The sequence below is a fragment of the Gallus gallus genome, chromosome Z (genome assembly GCF_016699485.2).
Source record: "Gallus gallus isolate bGalGal1 chromosome Z, bGalGal1.mat.broiler.GRCg7b, whole genome shotgun sequence".
In the NCBI taxonomy this organism is placed as follows: domain Eukaryota; kingdom Metazoa; phylum Chordata; class Aves; order Galliformes; family Phasianidae; genus Gallus; species Gallus gallus.
In genome coordinates this window covers 47,260,303-47,287,547 of record NC_052572.1, presented here as the reverse complement: position 1 = coordinate 47,287,547, position 27,245 = coordinate 47,260,303, and the positions used below count along the sequence as shown (strand labels likewise).

The 27,245-nt window shown below is 38.2% G+C and overlaps 1 protein-coding gene across 3 annotated transcripts in view; it reads left to right on the top strand.

The window, feature by feature from the left end:
- CAMK4 (calcium/calmodulin dependent protein kinase IV) overlaps positions 1-27,245 on the top strand; it is a 172,898-nt gene that overhangs the window by 83,163 nt on the left and 62,490 nt on the right. For 2 of the 3 annotated variants that reach the window (XM_046905487.1, NM_001397233.1), the window contains exons 2-5: positions 483-561; positions 12,399-12,461; positions 13,113-13,195; positions 25,690-25,762. In XM_046905487.1, the coding sequence (XP_046761443.1) occupies positions 483-561; positions 12,399-12,461; positions 13,113-13,195; positions 25,690-25,762 (298 nt within the window). The remainder of the gene's footprint in view (positions 1-482; positions 562-12,398; positions 12,462-13,112; positions 13,196-25,689; positions 25,763-27,245) is intronic. The other variant, NR_173400.1, reaches the window with a different exon arrangement.

Below are 27,245 nucleotides of genomic sequence, written 5' to 3'. Positions count from 1 at the left end.
ACCACAATACTTTTTTCCTCTTTTCTGTCTCCACTGCCATTGCTGCCAGTAGTGGTTGGAAAAACAAATAAAGAACAACAACAATAAAAGCCTAAAATCTGCCTTAGCTTATTATTGCCAATGGCCTTAACAAAAACAAGGTAGGGTCTCATGGATCCAGGGCCAGCCTATGTTCCTCTCTGCCCACAGTGATGTTCAGTGTGTGCCAAGAGCCGTAAGTGTGACAGAGGCACCTTGAGCACTTGCAGTTCTATTGCCTGAATAATAGCTGAACTTCAATGGTTTCATAGAGAGCATGTTTCACTGTTTTTTTTTTTTGGTTCCATGTGTGGGGAAAAAATGAGGTAATTTTGCCCACTGTGGGAAAAGTAGAAAATGTTAGCTAAGGGAATCGGTTTATTGACATATTCAAAGAGATGTATGTACAACTATTCTTCCTTTTTTTTTTTTTCTTTTCTTTTTTTTCTTTTTTTTTAATTTAGTGGGGCTACATCCATTGTCTACAGATGCAGGCAGAAAGGGACCCAGAAACATTACGCCATCAAAAAGTTGAAGAAGACAGTAAGTGTTTTTTGTTTTGTTTTTGTTTTTATGGCTTTTTGTTGTTGTTGTTGCCATTTAGTTGTTTGTTTTTCTTTTTTACTTCGGGATATGTTTGGGGTTTTCTGTTTTTCTTTCCTTTGGATGTGGTTTCTTAGTGGGAGGGAATGGACCAGATTAAGGACCTCACTAACCTTTTTATTTTCTCTAACTGGGGTTCTTCTGTTCCTTATAGTTAAAATAGCTTTTAGAGGTAACAGTATTCTGTGTGAATCTCTTGTCCCCACAGATCTTGCTTCTGTCTTCATTTGGTGTTGTCTGTATGGGCCTGGATTTGGGGAAAGCATTTCAGACAAAAATTTCTTTCACTAAGTTAAAGAAATGGGTTCGATGTCATTCAAATTTTCTTTGATTACATATTGCTTTAGTATATTGACTTGCTCAAAATATAAACATCATTATATAATTTATTTTTTTCAGAAACAGATTAAAACACTGATTCACATTCAAGTAAGGTTAAATATTTCATGGAGACTTGCCCCCCCTACAAAATTACAAGAGGACCAGCTGAAACATCACTTATTTTTAGAACTCCATCACACTTCTACCATGGGCATTTTTGTGTGTTAGAAAATAGATGGTGGAAAGCATGAAGAGAGACTAAAGAGGAAGGTTTAGTAATGGACTGAGAAACTTCAAGCAGCACAAAAGAAATCATAGAATCATAGAATCACAGAATGGCCTGGGTTGAAAAGGACCATAATGATCATCCAGTTTCAACCCCCCTGCTATGTGCAGGGTCGCCAATCACTAGACCAGGCTGCCCAGAGCCACATCCAGCCTGGCCTTGAATGCCTCCAGGGATGGGACATCCACAATCTCCAGGGCAAATGGGAGATAAGGAAGAACAGTTAATGTTTCTAAGAAGGGAAGATAAATTTGAGGGGGAGGAAACAAACTGTGAGATATGGGTATGATTTTCATTTGTGAGTGGTTTTGATTCAATTTATTCTAGTTTTAAAACATTTGTTAGTCCAGAAAGTTCATCAATGTTTGCATAATGAGGGGTAGGTAGGTGTAAACGTCTAAATGCTGAATTAACTGTTTGTGCAACATATAACAAGCAGTTTCCACGTGAGTAAAACGTTGGTATTAATTTGTCATCTCTGAAAGTAAGCCAAAGTTTAAGGTGTCATAAAAATTTAGTTTTGTTTGCTGTACTTGAATTTGCATCTGGTACATTGCAGAAACAGTCCTTGCATTGCTGGAGCCTTCTCTATTGATCAAAATTCCGAGAATTGTATTTGTAAGTTTTAATCAGTTTTCCATGCCTATGATTCCTGTAATATTTTAAGAATACACTTTCTTACGATTTGTGTTCTGCAGCACATTTTGAAGAAAAATATGACTTTACATAGTTTATTTGCCCCTTTTTTGGTGTTTGTAGAGATTAATTCACGTTCATGATGATCACGTTACCACTAGATCTATCAAGTATTTGGTTCTGATTTTTGGCAGACTTATTGTAACAAAGATTTTGTTTTTAAAACGATAATAGTTAGGGAAAGATGGCAAGCAAGAAGAACATAAGCATATAGTGATGTATTGCAGAGCAGCAATAGCTTAGCTTAATGCAACCTTCACTGTGTCAGCAGTATGTTTAAGCAACTCGTAGCTGAGCTGTTCTGGTGTAATCATATACTTTGGAAGGCTTTATTGTGCCATTAGAACAAGTGATATTACTGTGTGACTGGGCTTATTTGTATAATTGGGAACATTAAAGGAGATGCTGTAACAATATGTTGTGGTTTGTGTCTGTGTGCCACGAGCTACTGTAGCTGCCGTCCAAATTGGACACATAATTATTACCACAGAGACAGGACTAACTGTGTGTTAGTATTTCCACAGCAGGAGGCCTGGTATTTGCTCAGAGCCTATCTCAGCAAAAATAATTGCGTGGGCCAAGTTATACACTAAAATGTTGATTGCCTTAAGTTTCCAGTTGGCTTTTTTAAACAATTATAAAAAAAAAAAAAAAAAAAAAAAAACCCGAACCAACAAAATAGACAGATGGCAGCTCAATAGCCAAGGAATGAAAGGAAAGAGAGGAAGAGCCCGTGATTGCTTTTGGTACACAGTCACCTTTCATTGATTTCCTTTCTTAAACATATTTAAGGGAGCTCTGAAGAGCGTAGGAGATTAGAAGATAGAGGAACGTATTGAAAGAGCAAATTCTCAAATATTTCCATTCAAACTGCCTGATTTTATACACTGCACAGCACGGGGCAAGAGTAACCTGGTGAGAAAGAGTGTCCAAGAGAACAGAATTGGATCAGGAGGCAAGTGATCCAGCTTGCTCTGGAAGTAGCAGCAAGCGGTGTGTTGCTTGCTACAAGCTCCTTAGAAATTAATGCTTTTTTCTCATGAGAATGGCTCAGAGAAGAAACAAATGATCCTTTTGGATTAAAGTTGTGTGCTGGGAACAGACTGCAAGAAACATAGGACACCTGACCACGTTCTTCTTATTTAAGTAATAAAATTAATTTTTCATTTTGCTTTTCATTTCATTTTAAAAGCAAATATAAGCTTGGACAAGACATATAAGCCCATCATCAGAATATAGGCTTGTGGAAAGATGTGAATTCTTAGAATCTTCTGTAATTGGTATTTCTTCATTATCTAGCTGAATGAACCTGTGAACTGAGGCCAGCATGAAGGCTGTCTCATTGTTTGAGCAGGTAAATACCATCCAAGAAATAAGGTCCACCTCAGCCTTAGATTTCCTGCTCAGTCTGGACAAATTGCGTAAAAAATATTAGAGTATCACCACTGGAGAAGATAGATAGGAGAAGCCTCCTCTGTGGCTTCCAAGTTGAGACACTGAGGGCCTGCTTGCTTTTTGAAGGTACCAAGTTCTAAGTGAAGTAATCTGGGAGCTGCCACTGCAGTAAAGCCTCATGCTCTGAGAAAGGCAGAGTAGGATTCTGAGTCAGATTGTCTGGAGTTCGGTGCTCCTCTGCTCCCAGTTCAGCCTGTGCTCTTTGCCAAGTTATTTGCTCTTTTTGTTTCTGCTTCGTCATCCATAGCAGGGAGGTAATGTTTGTTTATTTCTCTTCACAGTAATGCTTTGTAAGGTAGCCTAGTTAATATTGCTAGGTTTTAGTTGATACAATTTTCCCATAAGAGCAGTTAAGTATTTTAAGATGTTAGAGCCTCTGTGCCCCAGTAGTGAGGCGTCCAAGTGCAGAGACTGCTTTGGAGAATTTCATTTTGTTTTGTATGCGAGTGTCCTCTCTCACAGGGTTTGTGATGTTTAGGTAATATTTCTTAGATACTTAAGACCGTTTTTATGAAGCAACATTATTCTTAATACTTCAGGTCAGAAAAACAAAACAACAGTTTTTAGGCTACACATGCTGGCAATAGTTGTACTGGGATTAATCTAATTATACTAATAAGTTAGACAGTTTGAGAGCAATGAATAATGAATACTTGGTCTGTGGAGCAGAGAGGAGTATGAGTAAATGGGAAGGTAACAGCCTTCCCACCTGGATAAATGAGGTTGGATAGCAAGGGCTAAATTTAAATGTACTGTACATGTGTAAATTTAAATGTATATGTATATATATAATGAACTCCATGTGTTCCCAGTTGTACAAAGAATATAAAGATTTGGGCTTTTTTATTCTGAGCTGCAGTGAATTGGTGATAATAAGTGATAGTCATGAGGCTTGTGCAAAAGTTGAGTCTGCTATCCTGGCGTAGTGCTGTTTTCATTGAAACTTTCCAACTGAATGAGAAGGCAAGTGCCATAGATGTGTACCCTGGAAAAAGAGTGTGGGGTCTGTGTATCATACTTGGGGATTGTCAAATTTACTAAGTAGGATTTCCAATGACTTCTGGAGAAGAAGATGTTGTGTTTGTGGCTACATAACAAAAATTTTCATCTGCTTCCATGTGGCCTTGCAGGATTTTTAGCTTGAATGCCTGCTGCCTCCGTATTTCTCTGCTGCTGTAGAATCCATAGGTAGAAACCATATATCCTGGTCCTATGCAGCAATAACTATCAGTACTTTTGCTGGATTGGTATCTAGGAAGAGCAGAGGTATAGCTGAGTAAGCTAGTACACAGGAAAAGTGAGAGACAGTCTCTGAGTTACATTACTTCCTATTTCAGTAGTGATTTTTAAAAAGTATTGATTTTTAAAAATATTATGTAGAATAAAATAATAGTCTTATTTTATTCTACATAAAAATAATTGACTGAATATCAATACTCACTATTAAGAACGTGTTTTCCTGTCAGACAGCTCACACCCTTCTGTTATTCATTTATACACATACACAAATGACACATTGTTTGATAGTTACTGAAAAAACAATTTCTTATTTACTAGTCAATCTGTAGTGTTAGCTACTGTATATGTAGATCACTTTGTTTTCCTGGTCAGCTCATTTTTAGTCATTCATGTCATTTTATTCATGCGCAGTTCATACTGTGATGTTTCTTCTGAAAGCTGAATAAAATATTTCAGTTAAAATTATTATGAATATAGAAATAAGGCAGTAAGTCATAACTTTCTGCTGTTTGTATCTGGTTTCCCATATGCATAAGGCGAAGCTGGGTTCTGTCATCTCACTCACTTCTGTCCAAAAGAAGACTGCTTTTAAATAAAATGTAAACTCCACAAGTGCAGTATGTAAATAAATACAAGAAAGTTCATTTTATGTAAATAACAAATGAAGAGACATCTGATTTTTTTTCTGCAGTAAGTTACCAATAGGTTTTTGTTTTAGAAGCTGTGAAATCAGACACCACTTAGTGAAAATTTTGCTGGAAAATAGCTTTGTAGTATGCTTTTGTAGTCCTTGGAAAGCTAAGAGCAGTTTTTGTCTGTATTTACAGGACATCCTTCAGAAAAGGAAAAAGATATCACTCTAGAATTGAACAAACCTGTCCTACATTCATATTTAACTTGCCATCTGCATTACAGTTTGTTGTATTATATCGCATTGCAGTGCAGATGACGTGTAAAAAATTATTTAATATAGAATAATATTTTTTGTGTGTCACCGTTTAGATTGTATTGCTGTGTTCTTCCCAAGTAAGCCATCCCTCAAGGTAAGATTTTAAGGAAAGAGAATGTGTGTTGTATCCCTTCCTTTCTGCATTTGATTTGCACATAATTAGCTAATATTCTTCTTCATCTTCTTTTTTTTTTTTTTCCCAGAAATGCAGAGATCAATCAGTTAAAATAGGAAAATATAAAGCTCAGATAATTTTGCTATTTGAGGAAGCTCAACATACTGTACACTTTGCATTGTTGAATAAGTACTTCTGAGAAGCTAAATAATATCCCTTAGAAGATTCAGTAAAAAATTCAGTGAAAAAGAGACAAATGACAGAATCTTTTGTGAATTTATTGAAGCTGCATGTCTTTTTCCACCAACCCATCAAGGTACATCATGCTTCCTTTTCACCTGCAGTGATCTGTTGCCTCCATGGCTTCAAGCAATTCTAGAGCAGTGTATGCATGTGAGTGCAGAGAGGCAAGATAGGAAATAGAAGTTAAATGTGCTACTACATGAGGATATATTTAATGCTTGAAGGAAAGACATAATCCTGAATAAGTACTGAGCTGATGGACAGAGGTAAATACTGGTTTACCCTAAGATTATAGCCCTTCTTTTTAGAAATCCATCATTATTTACAGCCTGTAAAAGAAGTTGGGCAGGTGTACCTCAGGGAAGACAGGGCTTTGGCATAGATAGATGAACCCTGGGGGTCTCTGAAAGTCTTCCCTACATGCACTGTAGGTGTATGCAGTGATGTTATCACCACAGTTGTGGCAGTTACTTATTTTGGAGGAGACGGACTCAGTTTTCTTGTTCTATGTTGTTGAGCAAAGAATTAAATGAAATTTGCTTTCATGTATGGAAAGGCCAAAGGTGAGAAGCCATAATGTTCCCTTCAGTGCAAGTAGTTAAGTTGTTGAAGTAAGACAGGAGCAATTTATGACTTAAAACTGCATATCCTGGGTTTATTCCTCTTGCCTGAAGCTGAATTCTCTGTAGACCCTTGGAGACAGAAATTTGATTGAGGTCTATGAGAGGTGATTTCTTTTAACAGGAACTCCATAATCATAATGGACTTCCTTAGCAAACTGATGACACTGGGATATTTCAAGATAAAATAAACTCTTTGACTGAAGTGGTCTTCTTTTGTCTTATGACCTTTAAGAGGAAGACAAGCCATGGGCAGGGAGGAATGGAAAAGCAGATGTGGCGCTTAGCAAAGCCTGTGTGTGTAAGAAACAAGACCTGCAGGCTCAGATTACAGAAGCTGCTTTGGAAAAATTCTGAAGTCAGCATCACTGTCTCATTGCCATGAGATATACCGTCAGGTCAGAGCACCTCTGAAGACTGGGTCTGAAGTTCAGTACAGTTTCTAAGCTGAACGTTATGATAGTTGATGTCTGAGGGGCTAGTGTTGATGGGTGAATCACTTGGAAGGACATCCTTAAGAGAAAGTAATGATAATTAAAAGGTTGAATGCATTTTGAAAAAAGCTAATAAAACATTTTCTCATAAGTGTAAAATAATAATAATAATAATAATAATAACAACCTTTAAGCACCTAATAAAACATCCTAGAAAGACAAATCTGGACACATTAACGTAACTTGCAGTAGTTCCATGCAAGTGTGTACAGTCTGAAGAATGTGCATCCATTGAGGCATTGTAGATACAAATTGGAAATGTGGACTTGTACCTAAGGGCAGAAAATACATGATTTAATAAGGAATAGTCTCTTTCCCTTGCAATAATAATACTAATGGACTTAAGGATGCTCAAAAACTTTGTCAGCAACCTACAAAGTGAGAACTCCCTGCTGACTTTATACAAGATACTGCAACGCTGTGCAATTACTGCTATGCTTTTTTAAATTGTTTGATGTGTTCTTCTGGGACCTTGTGTTCAGCTTCAATAGGGATAGAGCCAGAATAGTCTGCTAAGTTTAAAATATGGAAAATATTATTTTAAACCATGGATGTTGTATTTTTTTTTTTTAATATAATATTAGTCCAAATACAAACATTTCCCCCTTTCAAAGAGAGAGCTGCTAAGAAGCTGCTAAGAAGGTCAAGCAATGACCCAGCAGGAACAGCCTCTAAAACAGGACGAATTCTTTATTTCAGGAATTCTTATTTTCATTCAAAAAAGATTACACAGAGAATCAAATCACATGAAATAGGTGTTAAATAACTACCCTAATTGGAACAAAGAAGTATCCTTAGTATCTTTTTGTTCAAAAGGTTCATCTTGTAATCCTGTTATTTGGGACACTCTGAAATAAAAAATAAAACCTACAACTGAGTAGAAAATGTGTAGTTTAAGGTTTTTCTCCAGAATAGAAAGAAACTTTCATACATTATGTCTGAAACCTTTCAAAAGAATCTTGGTAACATAGCAGCCCCTTGCATACTTGTCACAGCCAGAATCACGCTTTCAGACTACCAGTCAGTGACTGTGCATCTCTGCTGGTGAATAGTTGTATTTGTTTTTATTTTTTAAGAAACAAAACAAAACAATGATATAGTTAAGAAAAGTATTTATCAATTAACACCATAAAGTCTGAGTAGAATAATTCTTTTAACTGAGATGGACGTAAAAATTATTTCTTAGAAACACATGTAGCAGAGTGTAATGGCAAGCCAATCATGATTTGCATCATGCTCCTTGTAAGTGCAAGGAAACACCTGCTCAGAGCCTGAGCTGGTTCAATAAAGCATCTATTTGCCCCAGTTAGATGTGTTCATATGAGTCAATAAAAAATATATAAGAAATATAAGTAATAAGAAGCTGTGCGTAGCTGGGGGAAACAGCATCCATGAGGTGGACTGTGCTGTGAAGCTTCTGAAAAGCCATATACATTTGCTGTTTTTTTACTTGCATGGGCACCCTGCCTGGTGACCACAGCTGGCCGAATGTACACCTTTATGTCTTCAAGGTCCTAGGGAAGGGGACAGCAAAGAACACGCTTGTAGGATGAGGAATATGCTCTACTTCTTGCTCTCTACTAAGTCTGGGGGGCCTTTACAACTGCTAGCATTTTCAGGATAAAGTACCTTACTGCAGGGCAGTAGCTAAACTAACCTCTTTACAGTGACAGTTCATTTTATCTTGTGTCTGATTTAATTCAAATAGAATCAACACTTTCGTATCTCAGAGGTTTGTAGTATCACTCTACCTCATCATCTCAGGGCATGGAAACCTGAAAGGATCTCAGCTTTGATTAAGAATGAGACCTGGGATAAGACCGTTAGGAATCAAACCTAGCTGTAGCTCAGTCGGTGACGAGGATCCAGTTTTGAAGATCCAGTGCTTTTAGGCACATAATTGTAAAAACACATAAATACCTAGTTCTAGAAAAGTGGGGGAAAAATGGAGAGAAAATACTAGCACATCTAGGAATATTTTTAATGTAAATGTTTAATGTAAAGTAAGGGTTTGAGGGGATAATTTAACTGTACCACAATGGCAGATACTGTCCTATTTCTCTGGGTCTTTGCTTTGCGTGAAATACTCTGCTAATACTGTTAGCGCTATGTGTGTCTGTCTGTCTGTAAGCTGGACTTAACAGTTCAGGTTTGAGTGCATGCAACATGCTACCATTTGTCTGGGAATCTCAGGTGTCCCAGAAAATCCACAACACAGACTACACAGAAGACAGGCATTTCAGTTAAGTGCCCAGGGTTCTTGGACTGCATCTTTATCCCAATTCAGGTTGGTAGATCTTTGCTGCTGTCAGCCAAAAAACAGTCTCTTTTTCCTCAAATGTTGTGGCTACATATGCTGCTGTTTTTACTCTGGAACGATTCATATCATTTACAAATGTGTGCTTCTGTTGTAAAATATATTCCTTTAGGCATTTTCTAGGATGCTTCTAAATATTTAGCACTCCTAAGCATTTATACGAGACCTATTTACTATTCCAACTCAGTATCTCAAATTTTTGGGTACCTTTTTCTTGTAATACCACCTGAAGAATCTTGAAGAAAAAAATGTGTGTCAGATTGGGAACTGGATCATTGGATCGTAGAGGACTTCCCTACCTGAAACTGAGTCTCAAGTCACTTCATTTAATTTACTGCTGCCAGCAACTTCAGAGGGGGCCTTTGTCATTTGTCAGTACTGCCTACTTAGTGCCAAATGAAACATCCTTAGGATTTGGACAGGCTCTTACATGCCTCCTGCCAGGCATTCATGATGAGCAAACATTTTCAGAACTGGAGAAAATAAACTGCAGATTGTTCAACTTGTATGGGCTCTTTTTGAGTGGATGAATTGCTCATTCTAAGCAGCAGCTGTGCCTGTGGTCGTCATGTTAACTTTTCTGATTCGATCTGAGGTGTGAAGCCCATGAAAAGATCCTGGGTGTGTGTTACTGCCAGAATCACCAGGGCTCCTTTTTTCTTGGCTCAAAGTTCACTCTCTGAGGCATTTTTTCTGTAAGACTTATCTAGGAGGTGAGTGGTGGGTGTGGCTGTGTGGCAATCAACATCACCTTGTGGACAATTTTACATTTGAAAGCATTTCTTTGAAGATGTTTGCCTTCAAAAGGGAGTGACCAGGAGTGTTCATTGGCGGAAGACTTGGACTGTGATCAAATAACTCCAGCTTGGTACTGCAGACTGGGGGACAATAGCATTATATCCTGTGAAGACGGGGAAACAACCTGGTGCCTCCCTGCTCCCTCTTATCTGCTGCCTTAAATTTGTAAGGCCTAGAAGATGGAAACAAAGGAGTTCATGCTGAGATCCAAAAGCTGGCATTCCAAACAGAGCTGACTCAGCCACTTCGGACTTTTAAATAAGTTTGTACTGTCATTGTTAGTAGAGATCAACTGAACAACACAACCTCCAATGACCCATCACTACTGAAGATAAACGTCTGAACTACTAGAAACACAGGAATCCCAGTGATTACTATCTCTTGCTTTCTACAAAGACTCCTCGCTTTTATTTCTTCTCTCTTTTCCATCACCCATCTTCCCTTCCCCATCTCCCTAAGCAACTAGAATTTGTACTAAACTGGTAGGGCTAGCATTTGACCCGTTGTGTCTTAATCTTGCTATCTGGTACACATATATTAAAGAGCCTTCTCTCCCTCCTATAATTGGAGCGAGACATCATGCCTTTGTGCTGTGTGGGTAACCCAGGGGTGAGGAGTCGTGCTGACCCACAAGCATCCTGGGCCCAAGGAAGAACTCCTCAGCATATGCAGCCACAGTATTTTATTAGATCCCAGCAAAGATTTTAGATATAGGCACCATTCTTTATCTCCCATTAGGTATTAGGGGAATGGAGCATTTTGTTCCTCTTTAATTTTTGTTTTCTGCTGCTTCTCTGATGCTCTGAATGTATTGAAAGTTGATTTTTTTGTGTTTTTTTATTTTGCTCCATGTCAGAGCTACTAAAAGCAGGTAAATGTCAATGATTTTCAATAGATCCAGAGGTCCCTCACTCTATACTCTTTTACACCACTGCCAGACCACTGCAACACTACTCTTCTGGCACCATTCCTGACTTCCACGTGTGCCGCCTGCCCCATAGCTCAGAGCATCGCTGATACCTGGTTTTGGTGTTGCTGAGGAGAATAAAATACTGAGAAGCGTTTCCCATCTTTCAGGTGTTAAAAAAAAGGGATCCTTTTTTAAGCATGTGACTTCATCATTAAGAATTTGAAGATAATTTTATACTCCTTTGAAAGATTTATGTAGTATCGTAGTTCATTTCCAATATAACATTAAACAAAACAAAAACCCAACATTTGCACAACAAAACCTAGAAATGTTTGATGGACTGTCTCCACTAAAAAGAAAGAAACAAAAATTTTCTGTTTCATGTCTTTCGTTTCACCAGTTTGGAAAAAGCTGGTGACTTAACTTGCTGATTCTCATGCATTTCATAACCCCAAGATGAAGAGCGCAGTAGAAGAAAAATGTTTATTTTCATCAGTGTAGAATTTATCTTGTGTTTGTCAATATGTCTGCAACCATGATAGTTTCTTCATAAGTGTATTGATTACCTTAGCAACATAAAAAGCATGCATAATTTGCTTACAGGCATTTTTCTTGCTTGCTTAAGTGTTCAAGTTCAAGAAGAGCTGCAGTTGTCTTTCCTGAATGAAATACTGCCCAGGCCTGCATTTTTGTGAGAAAAGATCAATTTACCCCAAGAGAGCATAGGTCATGCCTGGATTGTTAAAGCTAGCAATTTGAGAAGGGAAGAGCTAATCTCCTCATAGTTTAATCAGAGAGAGTCTGTTCAGAACTAGGCTTGTCTGTCAGGTATGTCTGAAGTAGGCTGAAGCCAAACCTTATGCACTACCTGTGGCTCAGGGCTGTTTAACTTCTGTGTTGCTTTTTTGTACTTGTGACTCTGCTTTACTGTGCTCATCCTACCTGCAGAAAACTGTAAGTACAGCTGGTGACCAGAGTGTGCCAAAAGGAAGCTATCCTGGCAAAAATGGAACCGTCCTAAGTAGTGGTAGACAACAGCAGAGACTTAATAAAAATAAAAATGTTAGGACTTTACTTAGATGTCTTTCTTATAGTCTACTTCTACATGATTTGTTTTTGATCACTTTGCTAGTTGCTGATCTTTTTTTCTGTTACACTGTCTTATAATGAAGAAAGACTCTTCCACACAGTATACTTGAATTATGTATCTCACCTCACTGTTATCATCCAAGAGACCTAGAATTGCTGTTCATAATTAGTTTCCTATGATAAACTTATCTGTGGTTAACAAAGAAATCGATTATTTACCTATTTTTCCCCCTGCTTTTAACCAGATAGACAAGAAAATTGTCCGCACGGAAATTGGAGTCCTTCTTCGCCTTTCACATCCCAACATTGTAAGTTCAGTCACATTTCACTCCATGTCTTCAAAAAAATAATAATCTTTCTGAGAGCTCCACATTGACTGCTGTTGTTCACTTGTATAGACTTGCAGGATTCTTAGTTAAAACTTTGGCTTCTCCTCATGTTTTCATTAGCAATTCATTATGCAAGACCATTGAATTATACTTTAAATTAAATTATTGACATTCTCACGGAATTGAGTGAGAAGTTGTGCAAAAGGAATTCCGTAAAGAATAAGAGGAATTTGGCATTGTCCGTCTTCAGTGGGAATTCAGCTTACTGTAGAAGATGGACAGAGGGATGTTAACAACGACTAAAGAAAGCAGGCTGTATAACTTCTGTATTCCACAGAGATTATGGTGGTGTGAGTACAATTTAAAAAAAAAGGGGGGGGGGGAGGGGGAGGAATGCAAAAGGGATAGAGGTAGCCAAAAAAAAAGGAAAAGAAATCCAAACCAAATCAAAACCCAACAAGGTTGGGAGAATGTTTACAGTAATTTGTTTGACTGCAAGGAAAAGGAGACACCAACTTCAGCTGGTATCATCCTCTACATTACTAGCTGTGGTTTCTGTCTTGCTTCTACAAGAAGAAAAATATGAAGAATGAATTCTCTGATTCTATGATTTTCGTTGTCTTTTACCAGATAAAACTGAAGGAGATATTTGAGACCCCTACAGATATCAGCCTTGTTCTGGAATTGGTCACAGGTGGAGAACTATTCGACAGGTAAGCTGTCTTTACATACTACACTGTGTATTTCCTCCTGGGATGTTACAGTCCTGGTTTTAGCTCTGCATGTAATCTGTGTCTTAGTAATTACTGGAGTCATGTCATCAACATAAAATTTCTTCACATGAGACTTAATCTGCAGGAACCAGTTTAAAAAATGTGTTTGGAAATGTAAGTATCAGGAAGGTTTTTTTGAAGGATTACATGAGTTGAGAAGAAATTGATAGTGAGTTATCGAGAGCCCATACAGTACAAGGAAGGTGTTTAGCAGGTGTAAGGTGTCAGTGTGTGCTGGGGCAGGCAGAAGGCAGGTCATAATGAAAAATGGTAGGTGGTAACCAGCCAGCCAGGAGGACTGTGTTACATCAGATAATAAGTTGATAAGTGGAGTAACAAGAAAAGTATACTATTTGAAATTCATAGGATTGATAAAACTAGTCATCTTATTAAAACGTTTGTGCAAGACAGCTGTTGAGTTCATGTCTTAGTTTCAATTAGAACAGAATTGTTTTTCTTCAGAATGTCTGAGGTCATTGCAAAAACAGTAGGAGGAGAAAGAGACAGAAACCGTCTTACTCATAATGTTTAGTGAGGTGCAAGTTTTGTGAAAAGTTTATGGCTGTCATCCAGACGAGCACCCTGCCACCCCTGCTGACTTGGTGCAAGCAGTAGCCTGGACTTAGCAGGCAGTGAAGCCAAGCAGCTTGGATCTCTTTTTTGGGAAAGCGGCACTGACAGAATAACTGGAAAATGGTCACAGCCTTTCATCCTGTGGGAATGCCTCTTGTCAGCCATGAGGGAAAAACATCCCTTCAAGGAAGACTTCATATGTAATCCAGGGAGATGGACCACCATGGAGAAAGGTATCCAGTACTTAGGGGAACTAGATGCAGTAGTGATGATGTATGGAATTAATTTGAATGATTATACCAATTCCCAAGATCCAAATTACACTGACGTGTGTGTGACCTATGTGGTGGAGGGTGGTACAGTGTGCACCATCATCATGTTCCAGCACTGTGGCAGGAATGAACTGGAAAGATAATGAAAGACCAACAGTGGATAAAGTGACTAGCCTACTTTGACAATGTGAAGATAGTCTCTCTTCCTCCCTGCAGGCCTGTGTATCAGCTGTAAAGAAACTGGTTCAGCCACTCAAAGAAAAAGAAACTGGTTCAACGGCTCCTCCATCTGTACAAACAAGTATGTTATCCTTTAGAAGTAAGTGTTCCTCTGCTTGATAGGGAGGATATAGCGAGTACACACCATGTGCCATGCTGTGGTTTTACCTGCATGACTATGGAGAGGATGTGAGGAAGTGGGTTGAAAAACCCATCTCAGCCCTGCAGGCATGGGTACATGAGTTGCAAGGGTAAACTACCACAAGAGAGTTCTTCCAGGAAAATGGCAGTTCTGGTTTACAGAGCACAGTTCTCCAGGCAGAGTAAATGATCTGATCTTATTTCTGAGGTTGACAGTGAGCCTTCTGGTTCTCATATATGAGAAATGATTAACAAATAGAATAATCAGAACTAGAGGAGCCCTGCCTCCAACCAGGGGGAGGAAAGGGACAGTTGGGTTTATTGGACTATGTGGATTTGATGGCCTTGCACATCAGAACCACAGAAATAAGAGTTTCTGGTGGACATGCCGCACAGTGTACTCTAAGAACATCAAGTTATACAGGGGAAAAAACCCATCTGTATTTCTTCAGTGCCAGGGGGATCCCAAGAGTTAACTGTATTGGCGGCCAAAGTAAGCGTAACTGTAAATGAATGGCAAATGCACCCCATTTTATCTGGCCCAGAGACACTGCGTCCTTGGTATAGATTACCTCAGGAGAGGGTACTTCAAGGACCCAAAAAGGTATCAGTGGGTTTTAAGTATGAGCTGTCTTCAATATGGAGGACATTAAGTAATAGTCTATCTTGCCTGGTCTCAGAGGACCCTTCTGTTGTGGGGTTGCTACAATAAGAGGAACAGCAGATTCTAATCTCCACTACAGCTGTGCACCAACCAATACTCCCAGATTCCCATTCTTTACCTGATTTGTTAACTGGAGAACCAAGGAGTAATCAACAAGAGTCTCTCACCCTTCAATAGTTTCATATTTCTGATGCAAAAGTCCAGTGGAGAGTGAAGGCTAACAGTGAACTACAATGGCCTGAATGAAGTCACACCACTGCTAAGCACTGCTGTGCCAGACATGTCAGAAATTCAGTATGAACTAGTGTCAAAAACAGCCAAGTGGTATGCCACAGCAGTCGTAGATAATACTTTCTTCTCATTCCCTCTGGGAGCAGAATGCAGGCAGAGTTTGCTTTTACTTGGAGAGGTGTCCAGGACATCTGGAATCGACTGCCCCAGGGGTGGAAGCACAGCCCTGCCATTTGTCATGGGCTGATCCAGACTGCACTGGAACAGGGGAAGGCTCCTGATCACCTGCAATGTTAATGACATTACTGTATAAGGAATTACGGCAGAAGAAGTTTTTGAGAAAAGGAAGAAAAAAAACAACCTTGAAGCAGGTCCAAAACAACCCAGGATACCTTTGGCCTTCTTGGCTACAAAGACACACTGCTGCCTCATGGCCAACCTGTCGTCCACCAGGAGCTGTTCATAACTCCTTTCCAGTAGATCAGCCCCTAACCTGTACTGGTGCGTCCCCAAGTGTAGGACTCCACACTTGCCCTTGTTGAGCCTCGTAAGGTTCTGTTCCACACAAGTCTTTAGCCAATCCAGATCTCACCGAATGGCAACACAACCTTCTGGTACATCAGCTTTGTATCATCAGCAAACTTACTGAGGATGCACTCTCTCCGTTCATCACAGTCACTGATGAAGGTGTTAAATGGGACCCAGTACTAACCCCTGGGGAACACCACTAATTACAGGACTCCAACTAGACTCCGCACATCTGATGACAACCCTCTGCTCTCTGCCAGTCATCCACTTCTCAATCCACTTCACTGTCCACTTGTCTAGCTCATACTTCCTAAGTTTATCAGTGGGGTTATTATGGGAAACATGTCAAAAGATGGGTCTAGTAAGTGTAAATTAAGTGATATTCTAGTCTCCAGCCCAGTTCTGGCAAATATGACTTTTTAAAATTGTCTGCCTCTCCTCCTTCATCCCTGTATGGTTGAGTCAACTATGTGTGCTTGAGGAACATTTTAAACTGTGGCACTGTGACAGAGCCTTGGAAGAATACTCTGATACTACTTAGTCTTCCAGCCCAGTGTGTACTACAGTAAGTTTGTGTTTCTCACACTGCCCTGATACTGACAGTAGTCCTCGTTGCCACCAGGAAAGGATCTTACTGGAAGAAACAGAAACCCAGAAATAGCACAACAGTTCAAATGCATGATAGAGTGATCATGCTAAGATTCACCCCTCCTTTCTCCATCTGCAAGAATGGTCCCACTTAAAAATATCTTGTCTGCACTCCACTTGTGGATAGGAAATTGCAGGACATGAAGCACAGTGACAGAAGGAGGTCATTTTTAATCTCTTTCTCAGGATTTTCTTCTTACATCAACTTCTTAGGAAGAGTACCACAGACTTTAGACTGTAGACAACTTTTATATGAGAAGTTTGAGTAATGGAAAGAAATAATTTGGTTTTACTAGGTTTTTGAATGGTATCATATTGTGCATGCAAAATAAAGTAATAAACTCTATGTAGATACTTTTAAAAGGCAGCTGTATAATCAGAGAGCTTTTCTCCATTTGAAAGAAGACAACTTAAGGAAGAATTGATGGAATCAACCCTCTGAGTACTTTTAGGTAGATGGGACTGAATTTGAGCTCAAATAAATTAAATCAAACATTTTAATATGAGTCGAAGATCTCAGTAGAACAAAGATTAAATTCAATGACTGTCAGGGAATATAGAATGACTTTACCATAAAACTGATGTAAGTTTTCTGTTCAAAATTAGACTTGATTTATTTATATAAGCAAATTGTTAATCAAGATAATTTTAATACACTTCTACTACTACTAAGTAAACTTCAGATTGTTCCAAGATTTGATTACATATGTACTCAGTATTCTTTATTATATTAAACTCTTCGATTATTATTTCTTCAATTTTCATTACAGTTCTTTCCTTTTGAAATAATGATAATTATTCCTAGGGCTGGTTCAGTTATGTTTTTCTCTTGCCTCTTTATTTTGCCCTCTGTCCCTTCAGCATTCTTTGGTTAAATGTAATGTAATTGCTTTATACTTTCAAGTTTGATTTTTTCTTCTATTCCATGCTGCCTTTCATCAGATTCTCAGTCCCTTTGTTGATCTGGTTTTGCTTCTGTCAGTTAACCTCTTAGTTGTGACAGGTCTTGGAGTACAATGAAGTCTGTTATCTGTGTTTTATGAGCTGCCTGTTCTAGAAGTTGTTCTTTTCCATTCAGATTTTACTGATTGGTTTTCAGCAGAATCACTTTTCCAAATATTAATGTCAGAAAAAAGATCTATTTTAAATCTAAAAAAAAACCAACAAAAAAACAAAGACTGATTTCAGTTTCCTCAGAATATATGAAGACTGATAACAATAGCTTTCATTAGCTTCTTTCTTTTTTCAGCTTGATGTGATTATGACAGTCCTTATGTTCTCCTTGTCTGTACTTTGTCATCTTGACTGCAGGCTCTCTTGTTTCTTCCTTCATTTTATTAAGTACACCAACCACTGTCTAAAAATATTGTTTATGGGCGAAGGTCTCTCATCTCGCTTTCATTTCACGTTTAGTATTATTTCCTCTGAAATTTAGATTTAAGCTGATACTATATTCTTGTATAAAATGTAAGTTAAAAAAAAATATGATTTTTTTTCCTGAAGAACTTGTCTTTTTAAGAGGTGCTGAAGTGATTACCTCTTGTGAACAAAATTTCTTGAAGCTTCTTGTTTCTGCATAGGGAAATAAGAACTGCCAAAGACTTCATCTGCCACAATAACGTAAGTCTTTTATAAATCTGTGGCAGAGTAGCATCTTTCATTTGTTTCTGATGTCTGGGCTCTTTAATTGGTATTAATTAGTCTTCTGAACATGAGTCAGAGTCATGCTTTGGACTGTATTTCACATGAACAAGATAGTATTCCCTTACTCGAGGCTAGCAAAAAAAAAAAAAAAAAGAAGAAGTCTTTTTATCTTGACTTACCCAAATGCACCCTATTCAATGAAAAACAGAATGAAAAACACACAAATTGTCTCTGTTGAAAGTGCTTATTGATGTAATAATAGCTCATTTAATGTCTCTTGATTTCTACTGCAGCAGTAATTAAAATAACAGTACTTTACAGATTAAAGAGGTGTGTGTGTTATTGCTCATTTGTAGGCTTTCTAATGTAATTTACTGTTTCCTTCCCGTGCAGAGTTGTAATAATGCCTTTATACCTGACACTGTCAAAATTACTTTTTAAGTCAGTCAGATTCTAGTCAATATTCTCTTCAAGACGAGAAAAAAATAATTTTTGGAAATGGTTATAATATGAAGTACAACTTAGGATATGGTCAGTGCATGCACTTAGAATTAGATGAAACATCAGGCATCAGAGGACACTCAGTTACAGCTTTATATATGAATAAACGACTCACGCAATGATGATGGTGCTGGATAATTCTGGTTGGCTTCATGCCACTCTGTAAATGTGACCTGATTCAACATTAGAGCATGCCTGGCTCTTAACTTCACTGTGGAAGCCTCTTCAGCTAAGACATTTTCATTTAAAATATCCTCTTGTCTTCTGTGGTTATTACTCAAAATAACTTTGCTGGAATCATTGCCATGAATTTGTCCTTCTCTGTCACTAACACACTTGGGAAAGAGAACAATCCTTTTGGAGGGAGGGCAGATTGAAGCCTGCAGAGCTCTTGAGTTTGTTAAGTAGTGTCATTATAGACTCCTTGTGATTTCAGCATCACTGGCAAATATGTTCTCTTTCTGCCACGGCCTCATCACTGTAATATAGACACAACCTGCATGCTAGAGAAATGAGGAGAGATGCCACTTAATTTAAATATGAACATTTCCTCAATTATTAACAAATCTAGCATTTAAGTTCGTTTGAAATGCAGAGGTTTTGACAGTTCTGTGTAGGTGACAAGATATATATGTATATTTAACTGCAGCCTCTATACCTGTAGCTGTATATGCACAGGAAGTCTCTGACAGACCCAAGAGCTCACCGTGTTTCCTGTGCCTTGATTCAAGACCGTTCCTGAAATTATAAAACAGGATATGAATGTCTTGTATGCTTTGTTTTTTTATTGCTTCCTTCGTTTACATTATGACTGAAGTACAAAGGGAAGCCTAAACATTTTAGGAAGTACAGTCATCTGGAGTATTTAGGGCGCCAAAGTACTTGTCCTAATCAAGAAGTAAATTGATCTTATGATCAAAACCTGAAAAGCAAACCTGTTTCAGAAAGTGTAATTCTCTGGTCAGTGTTGAAGCATAACTGCTGGAGTAAGGAGTGTATTATATACATCCAGGCACTGTTAGAGGTGCCAGAGTTGCTGACGGACTGGAGAGGTGAACCTGGAGTAATCCTGAACTGAGTAACAATGAGTGTTCTTAAGCACTGGGACAGAGAGAGATAAGCACAATGTATGTTAAGAAAGCCACATGCAGTTTCGAATTTTGATGGCCTTTTGCTTCAGTCTTTTGGGGAAATAAACAACATGCCAGAGTGAGCTCTAACACAGTGTGCTTAAAATGTCAGGACAGCCACAGCTGTCTGTCTTTGGCAGGCAGGGCTGTGACAAGCAGGTAGTTCACATGAGCACAGGCAGTATTCTTTAACCATTAAAAACCATTAAAAGTGCTGGCTGAAATGGAGTCTCTGATAGATTAATCTGTCCTTTTGAAAATTATGGATGCTGAACTGCTCCTACTAACTTCACTGCAGATGTCTGCATTGTGGCTATATTTGAAGTTGTGGTAATTTATTTAGTCTTATCCAAGCCTTTAATGTATAATTATTTAGCTCAGAGGATTTTTCAGTTCTGTGGATGCCGTAGAAATGCTGATGAGGAAGTAGAAATTGGTAAAACAAACACCAATACCTGTTATAATAAATGTGGAATCTTCCCCCAGATTCTCCTGTTTGCCACATTTTTTTATTAACTACCACTCATTACTATACTGATGGAAGGAAAACAGTTTCTCTAAATAACTAGAGTGCTGTATTTCATTTCTGAACAAGATATTAAAGGAAATAGTCTTCCATGGTTGACCCAGAGTCAGATAGATTCAAAGCCATTTCTGTATTTCTCCTTATCCTTCTTCATATTAGGGGCAGACAGTTTTGGTCACTAATAACAGTAGAAGCTATTCTGAAATGAATTATGAAAACGGTCATAAAATAAGGGAGAATCAGCAAACTGAATCTGAGCTATGATATTTGTATATACTATCCTTCAATGCTTTATTAAGAAAAATACATCCATAGCTAATGAGGAAGCTTTACTTTTTGGCTAACCAAAAAAACAATAAGGAATCAAAACCATCTCAGTAGTGGCATGAGCCATTTTATGAATCATTCATTGAGAAGGTGTTCTTTGTAGAAAACTATTTTGCTGTTGAATAGGGTGATGTCATTTTCTTTCCCTGTTTCTGACTAATTTTCAGGCTTACTTTACCTTGCAGAAGTACGTTAATTTTATTTTTAAATTATCTTTACATAAAAATTAAGTGAATATGGACAGAGAAAATCTCCATGGCAACCAGAGAATTTTAGATAAATGAACATTCATTAAATAAAATCAAATATTTAAAAGATCAGCACATACTGCCATTTAAATGGATCTTGTGTTTGTATAAGCAAGTATCTCACTAGTACTGTATGTGATGTAATGGGATGCAGACCACCAATAACATGTTACAGGAATGTGATATAAAAGCCAGCCAGAAAAAGAATGAAAATAGCCCTAACAACAGCGATACCTTTTTCTCATATTGTGGTATTTATAAAGAATGATAAAAAAAAACCAAATACAAGCTTAGCATCAAGATATAAAGAGAAATAATGTGGGAAGCTGGTAAAGTAATAGAAAGTAGAAGTGATTTTTTTTTTTCTTTTGGACAGCTAAATTTATTTACAGGCATTTGAAAGCTAAGTTATATATTTCTCGATTTACTTAACACTGAAATAAAAGCAACTCCATAGCTTGGAGAAATAGTATTTGTAGTAGCAATATCAGGCATTGACTAGAATTTGCCAATTTTATAGTAACTGTTTAGATTGATTTATGTAAAAATTAACTGCACTTATTCTGAGGTGAAGGAAGTAAGACTTTCTATGCTGAGATTTCAGGCTCAGCTGGAGGTTGAGAAATTTGGCCTGTGTAGGAAGGAAGCGGGGAGTTAAAGCTAATAATAGGAGAATGTGTCAGTATGGAGAGTGGAGGAGGAGGTCAGTTTGTTAAAGTAGGTAGGATTTACTTGGTCACAAAGAGTCACTACAACAGCGTGTGTTCAAAATTGCAGAGATACTCTTTGCAATGGATTTCTCTTCCTAAGAAAAACAATCAGGGTGTATCCGTTGTATAGAAACCAATCCTTGTGTAGTTTGGTTCCTCCTCATATTGCTTCTTCCATCCGCAAGTACTCAGAATCACGAGTTTCAGCAGCAGCTGCTGTGAAAGACTGGGGGTCTCCCCCAGTCGTAGAATCATAGAATTACTCAGGTTGAAAAAGACCAAAAAGGCCATCAAGTCCAACCATGTCCTAACCAGGCTACCCTAAGTAACAGCCCTCTGCTAAATCATGTCATTCTAAAACAGTCTGTGCTGCCTGAGGAAGGACACCCAGCCCCAGCTTGTGCCTGGTCAGGACCTCATTGGAGGGCCAGCAGCCAGCCTCATCCTGTCCTTCCATGATAAAATGTTCACTTCTTTGTCCCTGTGGGAGGTTGATTACTTCACCTTGTCACCTAATATGCTTGTCACTAACCTCCAGATACCTGTCCTGTAGTCAGCTGCACAATTGTTTATCAATATATTTTTAATACTGCTCTGAAAATTGATTTTAAAATTATATATCAGGATTCCTCAGCTCTTTCCTCATCAATTCTCAGCTCAGATATGTTATGTTTAGGTAGACTATGCTCCTACGCATATTTCTTTTCCATCAGTAACAAAGTTTCAGCAGAGTGAGTGGAGACACTTACTGCATGCCTTTATTGTAATACCTTCTTGTTTTCAGTGGCTTCATAAGGATGTGATGAATTAAAGCTCGATCCCAAGTTATAGGGAGAGTGTTCCAACAGGAGTAGAATCCAGTTTGTGTTCTTCCCAACTTAATCTGCAGGCTGGTGAACATCTGTGGAAATTTATGCTACTGCTGCCATGAAGATGTGCATAATGAAGGAAACATAAGCAGCCGAGGAAGCTTCTCTTTAATAGAAAGGCAGCACTAGAGATTTCCAGAGGCTACACTAAAGAGTGCCTGCAGGACTACAGTATGTATATTGTCAGAAGCCTCACAATACTCAGAACAGAAAGGATACAAAGACTAGGTGGGAGCTAGCGAGCATCACTGCAAGTTATTGAACATGTTGGTGGCTCTGCTTGCGGCAGGAGGGTCAGAGCTTGATGATCTTTGAGGACCCTTCCAACCCAGGCCATTCTGTGATTCTGTGATTCTCTGTATAGTCTTGATGATCAGGTGGAAGCTGCTAAATTTCAACTGTCTGCTACGCAGAAGAGAGAACTGATCACGGGAAAAAGGCTGCACCCTTTCTGGAGGCTGCCTTTGGGTTTGCATGGCAGCATCCACTATAGCTTTTTCTCTCAGTCCTACATTTTATAGCTGGGTACCAGCATCCCCAGCTGCCCTATAGAAAAACAGTGAGGAGAGGCCTCTGAGAAGTGCTTTTCCTAACAACAGAGAAAGGATTTATCTCAAATTCATTCAGGCATGTGACCTTTTAGGAGACCTGCAACTTGACATGTATCAGTTAGATGTATCTGGCTGTGTACTATCAACATATTTCATTAAATGTGTATGCATAAATGTGATTCTGCACAGTGAGAATATGGAGTATTTCTATCATTAGTATGTTATTTTTGCTTTCTCTATAGTGTCATCATCAGTTTGAAGGGCTATCTTAAATTTTCAGAATGTTTGTGCCACCAAATTTATAATTCTTCCAACCTGTTTTTTCTTGGACCTTGAAATAGCATTTCTGTATACTTTCTTCTCAGTTCCCTTCTGTCTTCCTCCCACTTTTTCTCTCAAGCACTGGCCTACTTGACTTTTCATTTACATATCAAAGGCAGGAATTAATTAACTCCTTGCCATTAATGTTCTTGTCTTTCTGTCCTCACGTGAAGGTTTACTTTTTCTTCATCCAAGTGTTTCTTAAAGATGATTCTGTATGCTAAGTATAAATTTTTTTTTTTAATTTCCCTAACAGAATAAGACATTCCTGCAGATATCTTTCCCTTTATGGAAAGAAAGGGCAATGATTCAGTGTTATTCTGCAAGCTGAAATTGAAAAATCCTTATAAAGAAGCTTCATTGGCTTCAAGTAGGAGTGTTGTGATAATAAAGAAGTGTCACACCTACCATTTGTCTTATGTAAACTACTGCAAGGAAGGTGCAGAAAATAGATATGTAGATGATCCCCCAGCATTATTACAGGACCTGAACTGCAGGAATCTTCTTTAGGTACTCATCTTTATTGCCTCAGAGCTGGCTTTCAGTTTTAAAGCAGAGTGCCTGTAAAAATACATGTTCATAGTTAGTATGAATAAGTATGTCTTATTTCATTTACTGCTGTTACAGAAGATGAGACTTTCTACTTGCTAGATTATCATTAATTAATGGTTGTGTTTTTATTAAGTCTGTTTTCTAGAATTCTGAAAAAAAAGAGGAAATTAACTGCATATGACATGAGGAATAATTGGCTTGCTAGTGCATACTACTCACATGTAGCCTAAGTTGGTGAGCCATGTGCATTGCACTCTAGTTCTACAGTTGTCTTGTGTTGCTCTCCTAAATTATGGGCCCACACTTTACTTCATCCATTGACTGTAAATTATAAATTCACAACTGCTTCATCTTCAGCATCTGTGCTTTTCTTCCATGGAGTATTTTAGTGTGAATAATGAAAACATTATCCTACCAATACTGACATGCAGTTATCTGAGTTAGGTTGCTCACAAAGTAAACTTTGCATTGTTTTGCCTTTGTGTTGCTATGATGTAAACGCAACTGAATTGATATAAAAGGAAAGAGGAAAAAAAGGATTTTCTGGATCTTCAGAGCTCATAAGGGTAATGGAACTCATCAAATGCTGTGCATGATCAGAACATTTACATTCTCAGTTTTGTGTGTCATTTGTACTAAATAAGTTTAACATACTAGCTGTTTACATTAAGAAAAAGAAAAAATATTTTGTTTCAGTTTTAATGAAGCTGTATTTTTTCTATGACAGAGCCCCTGATTTCATGCTGAAGGGGGAAGAATGATAGTTATTCAGCCCGTGATATGAAGGAATAATTTGAATTTGATATGTTTTCACACCAAGCGTTTCTTCTAAACAGTCCAGATCTGTATTGGCATGGCATAATGCTTTTTTGCCATAAACCTCATTTTACTCCATTTACATAAATGGGATAAAAAACACAACTATAAATGCAAAACAAACAAACAAACAAACAAACAAACAAAAGCAGACATTCCTAAAGGATTTGTAGTTTTATCTGAAAGCATTTAATATTTCTTCACTTTTAGAAAACTGCAAAATTTTTCAATTCAATGTGTACATATATAGATCACTCCAAAAGTAATGGCTGCTGTTTATCTTCATGGAAACAGCAAGAGATACGAAGAGTAAAAGAACATTATTTGATAGAGCAAATTCTATTTTTAAACATAGCCACCACAATGAGCTGTGCATTTTCACCAGTGTTGAAGAAGATCCTGCATGCTGTGCTCATAAAAATCTCCACCAGTATAGATTACCCACTGTCACTGTCACCACTACTGTTGAAGCGCACCATCTACCATCTCCCTGTGTTCACATCCACTCCATAAACATTCAGCAAATGTTGCTGAATGTCAGTGTTTGCATTTTTTTTCTGCATGGAGGAATTCATTGACATACCTTTGCTTCATATACACTTCCTTGTCAGACACATTTGGTCAGACTGCACCTCAGCTGCCATCTGTATCATGGCAACAAAATAAAATAGAATTTTGGTGGGCCATCATAATAAAATAAGAGGCATTACTTTTGGAGCAGCCCTCATGTTACCTACCATCTCACTGAGTTGACACCTTACTCTGTCTTCTCATTTAACTGAAATCAATGATAACCTGAATTGCAGAAGGACTATTTTCTATGCTTTACAGGGGACTCCAGACTCCTCAGAGTATTTAAGCTTGTTTTCTCACTCATTTTTCAAAAGAAACTTTTGCCTGCAGAGTTAATTTATCTTAATGCATAATCTTGAACACAGTTTTTCTCACTGCTTTCTTTTGTAGGATTGTGGAAAAAGGTTATTACAGTGAACGAGATGCTGCTGATGCTGTTAAACAGATACTGGAGGCGGTTGCAGTGAGTATTATCTAGCCTAACCTGCTCAGCACCTGATCTTTCACCCCTAATGGCTCAATAAATACCTAAGCATGAAAGAAACAGGGGAATTCACTGGAAACTGTCCACATAACCTCCTTCCTGTAATTATATTTGTATTGACTTTTTTTAAGGTAGTGGCACATTGAAGGGCAAGAAGTGACGTAAGATGGCAGTCAGCAATACAGTTAATGTTCTAAGTTATCTATTAACAATGGGGTGTATGTTCTGTCCAGTCTCAAAAACCTGTGGTGTTCAGCATTGGTCATTTTAGCCCTGTATGCAATCTGAAATTACAGCCACCTTGAGGTAGCCTGCAGCAGGTATTTGGCGTATAGGAGTCAACTAGCAGAACAGCTGCATAGATCTTGGAGCAGAAATGTGCTCAGCATTGTGCGATCAGTGCGGGATGTGAGTGACTTCGGGTATATTGATAGAGTGTGGGACTCTTCAAACAACAACAACAACAAAAAAAAACAACAGCTGTGTCAACATTCTATGGGCTGGTTCTGCCCATTTCTGTGACTGTTGGGGTGGGGGAACCCACAGATCCACGCCCCAGGAAGGGAAAAGGGAAAAAAAAGGAGGGAAAGGATAGGGAAATGGGCCCAAAAACAAAACAGTGGCAACAATCTGAGGAGAAACAATTTTACTAAATAAGATACCAGTATGCAAGATGACACACTATAATATAATACGATTAGAATTGAAGCTAATAAATCAAATTAAATGAGAGAGTGTCCGAAAGCAGAAGGCCTTACTCTAATGTTGTGACGAGATGGCACCCGCAACAGAGACGAGCCAGACAATTGAAAGGGCCGCCAGGTGACCTACAAAGCCCTTTTTTCTTTTCCTCCTGAGCAGAAATGATAACAGAACAGGGAACAGTCCTCTGGGGGATATAGTAGTTCTTCTGTTCTGGGACAGGTACCCAGACCTGGAACATTAACTCTTTAACTCCCAGTGCACTATATGATGTTACAATGTGGAATACTGATAAACAAACTTCATAAAACCATGACAAGCTGTCAGTGGCATGCAAAGAAGAGGCCAGCCTCAAGGACTAGTAGTGGAGAGGTAGGTTCTGTATGGACTGTCAGAGGAGGTACTGAGTCAAAGGAACTTTATGCAGTACAGGACCATGGCAAGAACTGTTCTCTGTCAAAAGTACCTAGTAATGAGGAAAAATTAATGCACAGTCTAAATTATATGTAAGTTTAATGCACTGCATAATGCATTTGTGTTCTTAAAATGAAGTTTAATTAATATTTTAAGGCCAGTTTTTTTTGCTTCCATTAGGATAGTTCTCCATAACTTATCATTCTTCTGAAAAAATTATGATTATGTTTTTCTGAAAGATGGTTTGGAATATGTTTCAGCTCTCTATTTTAAAAGTCAGGAACCAGAAAAGATCTTGCATAAATTGTTGTAGCTTAGTTGAGATTAGTGGAACAGAGATGTACAA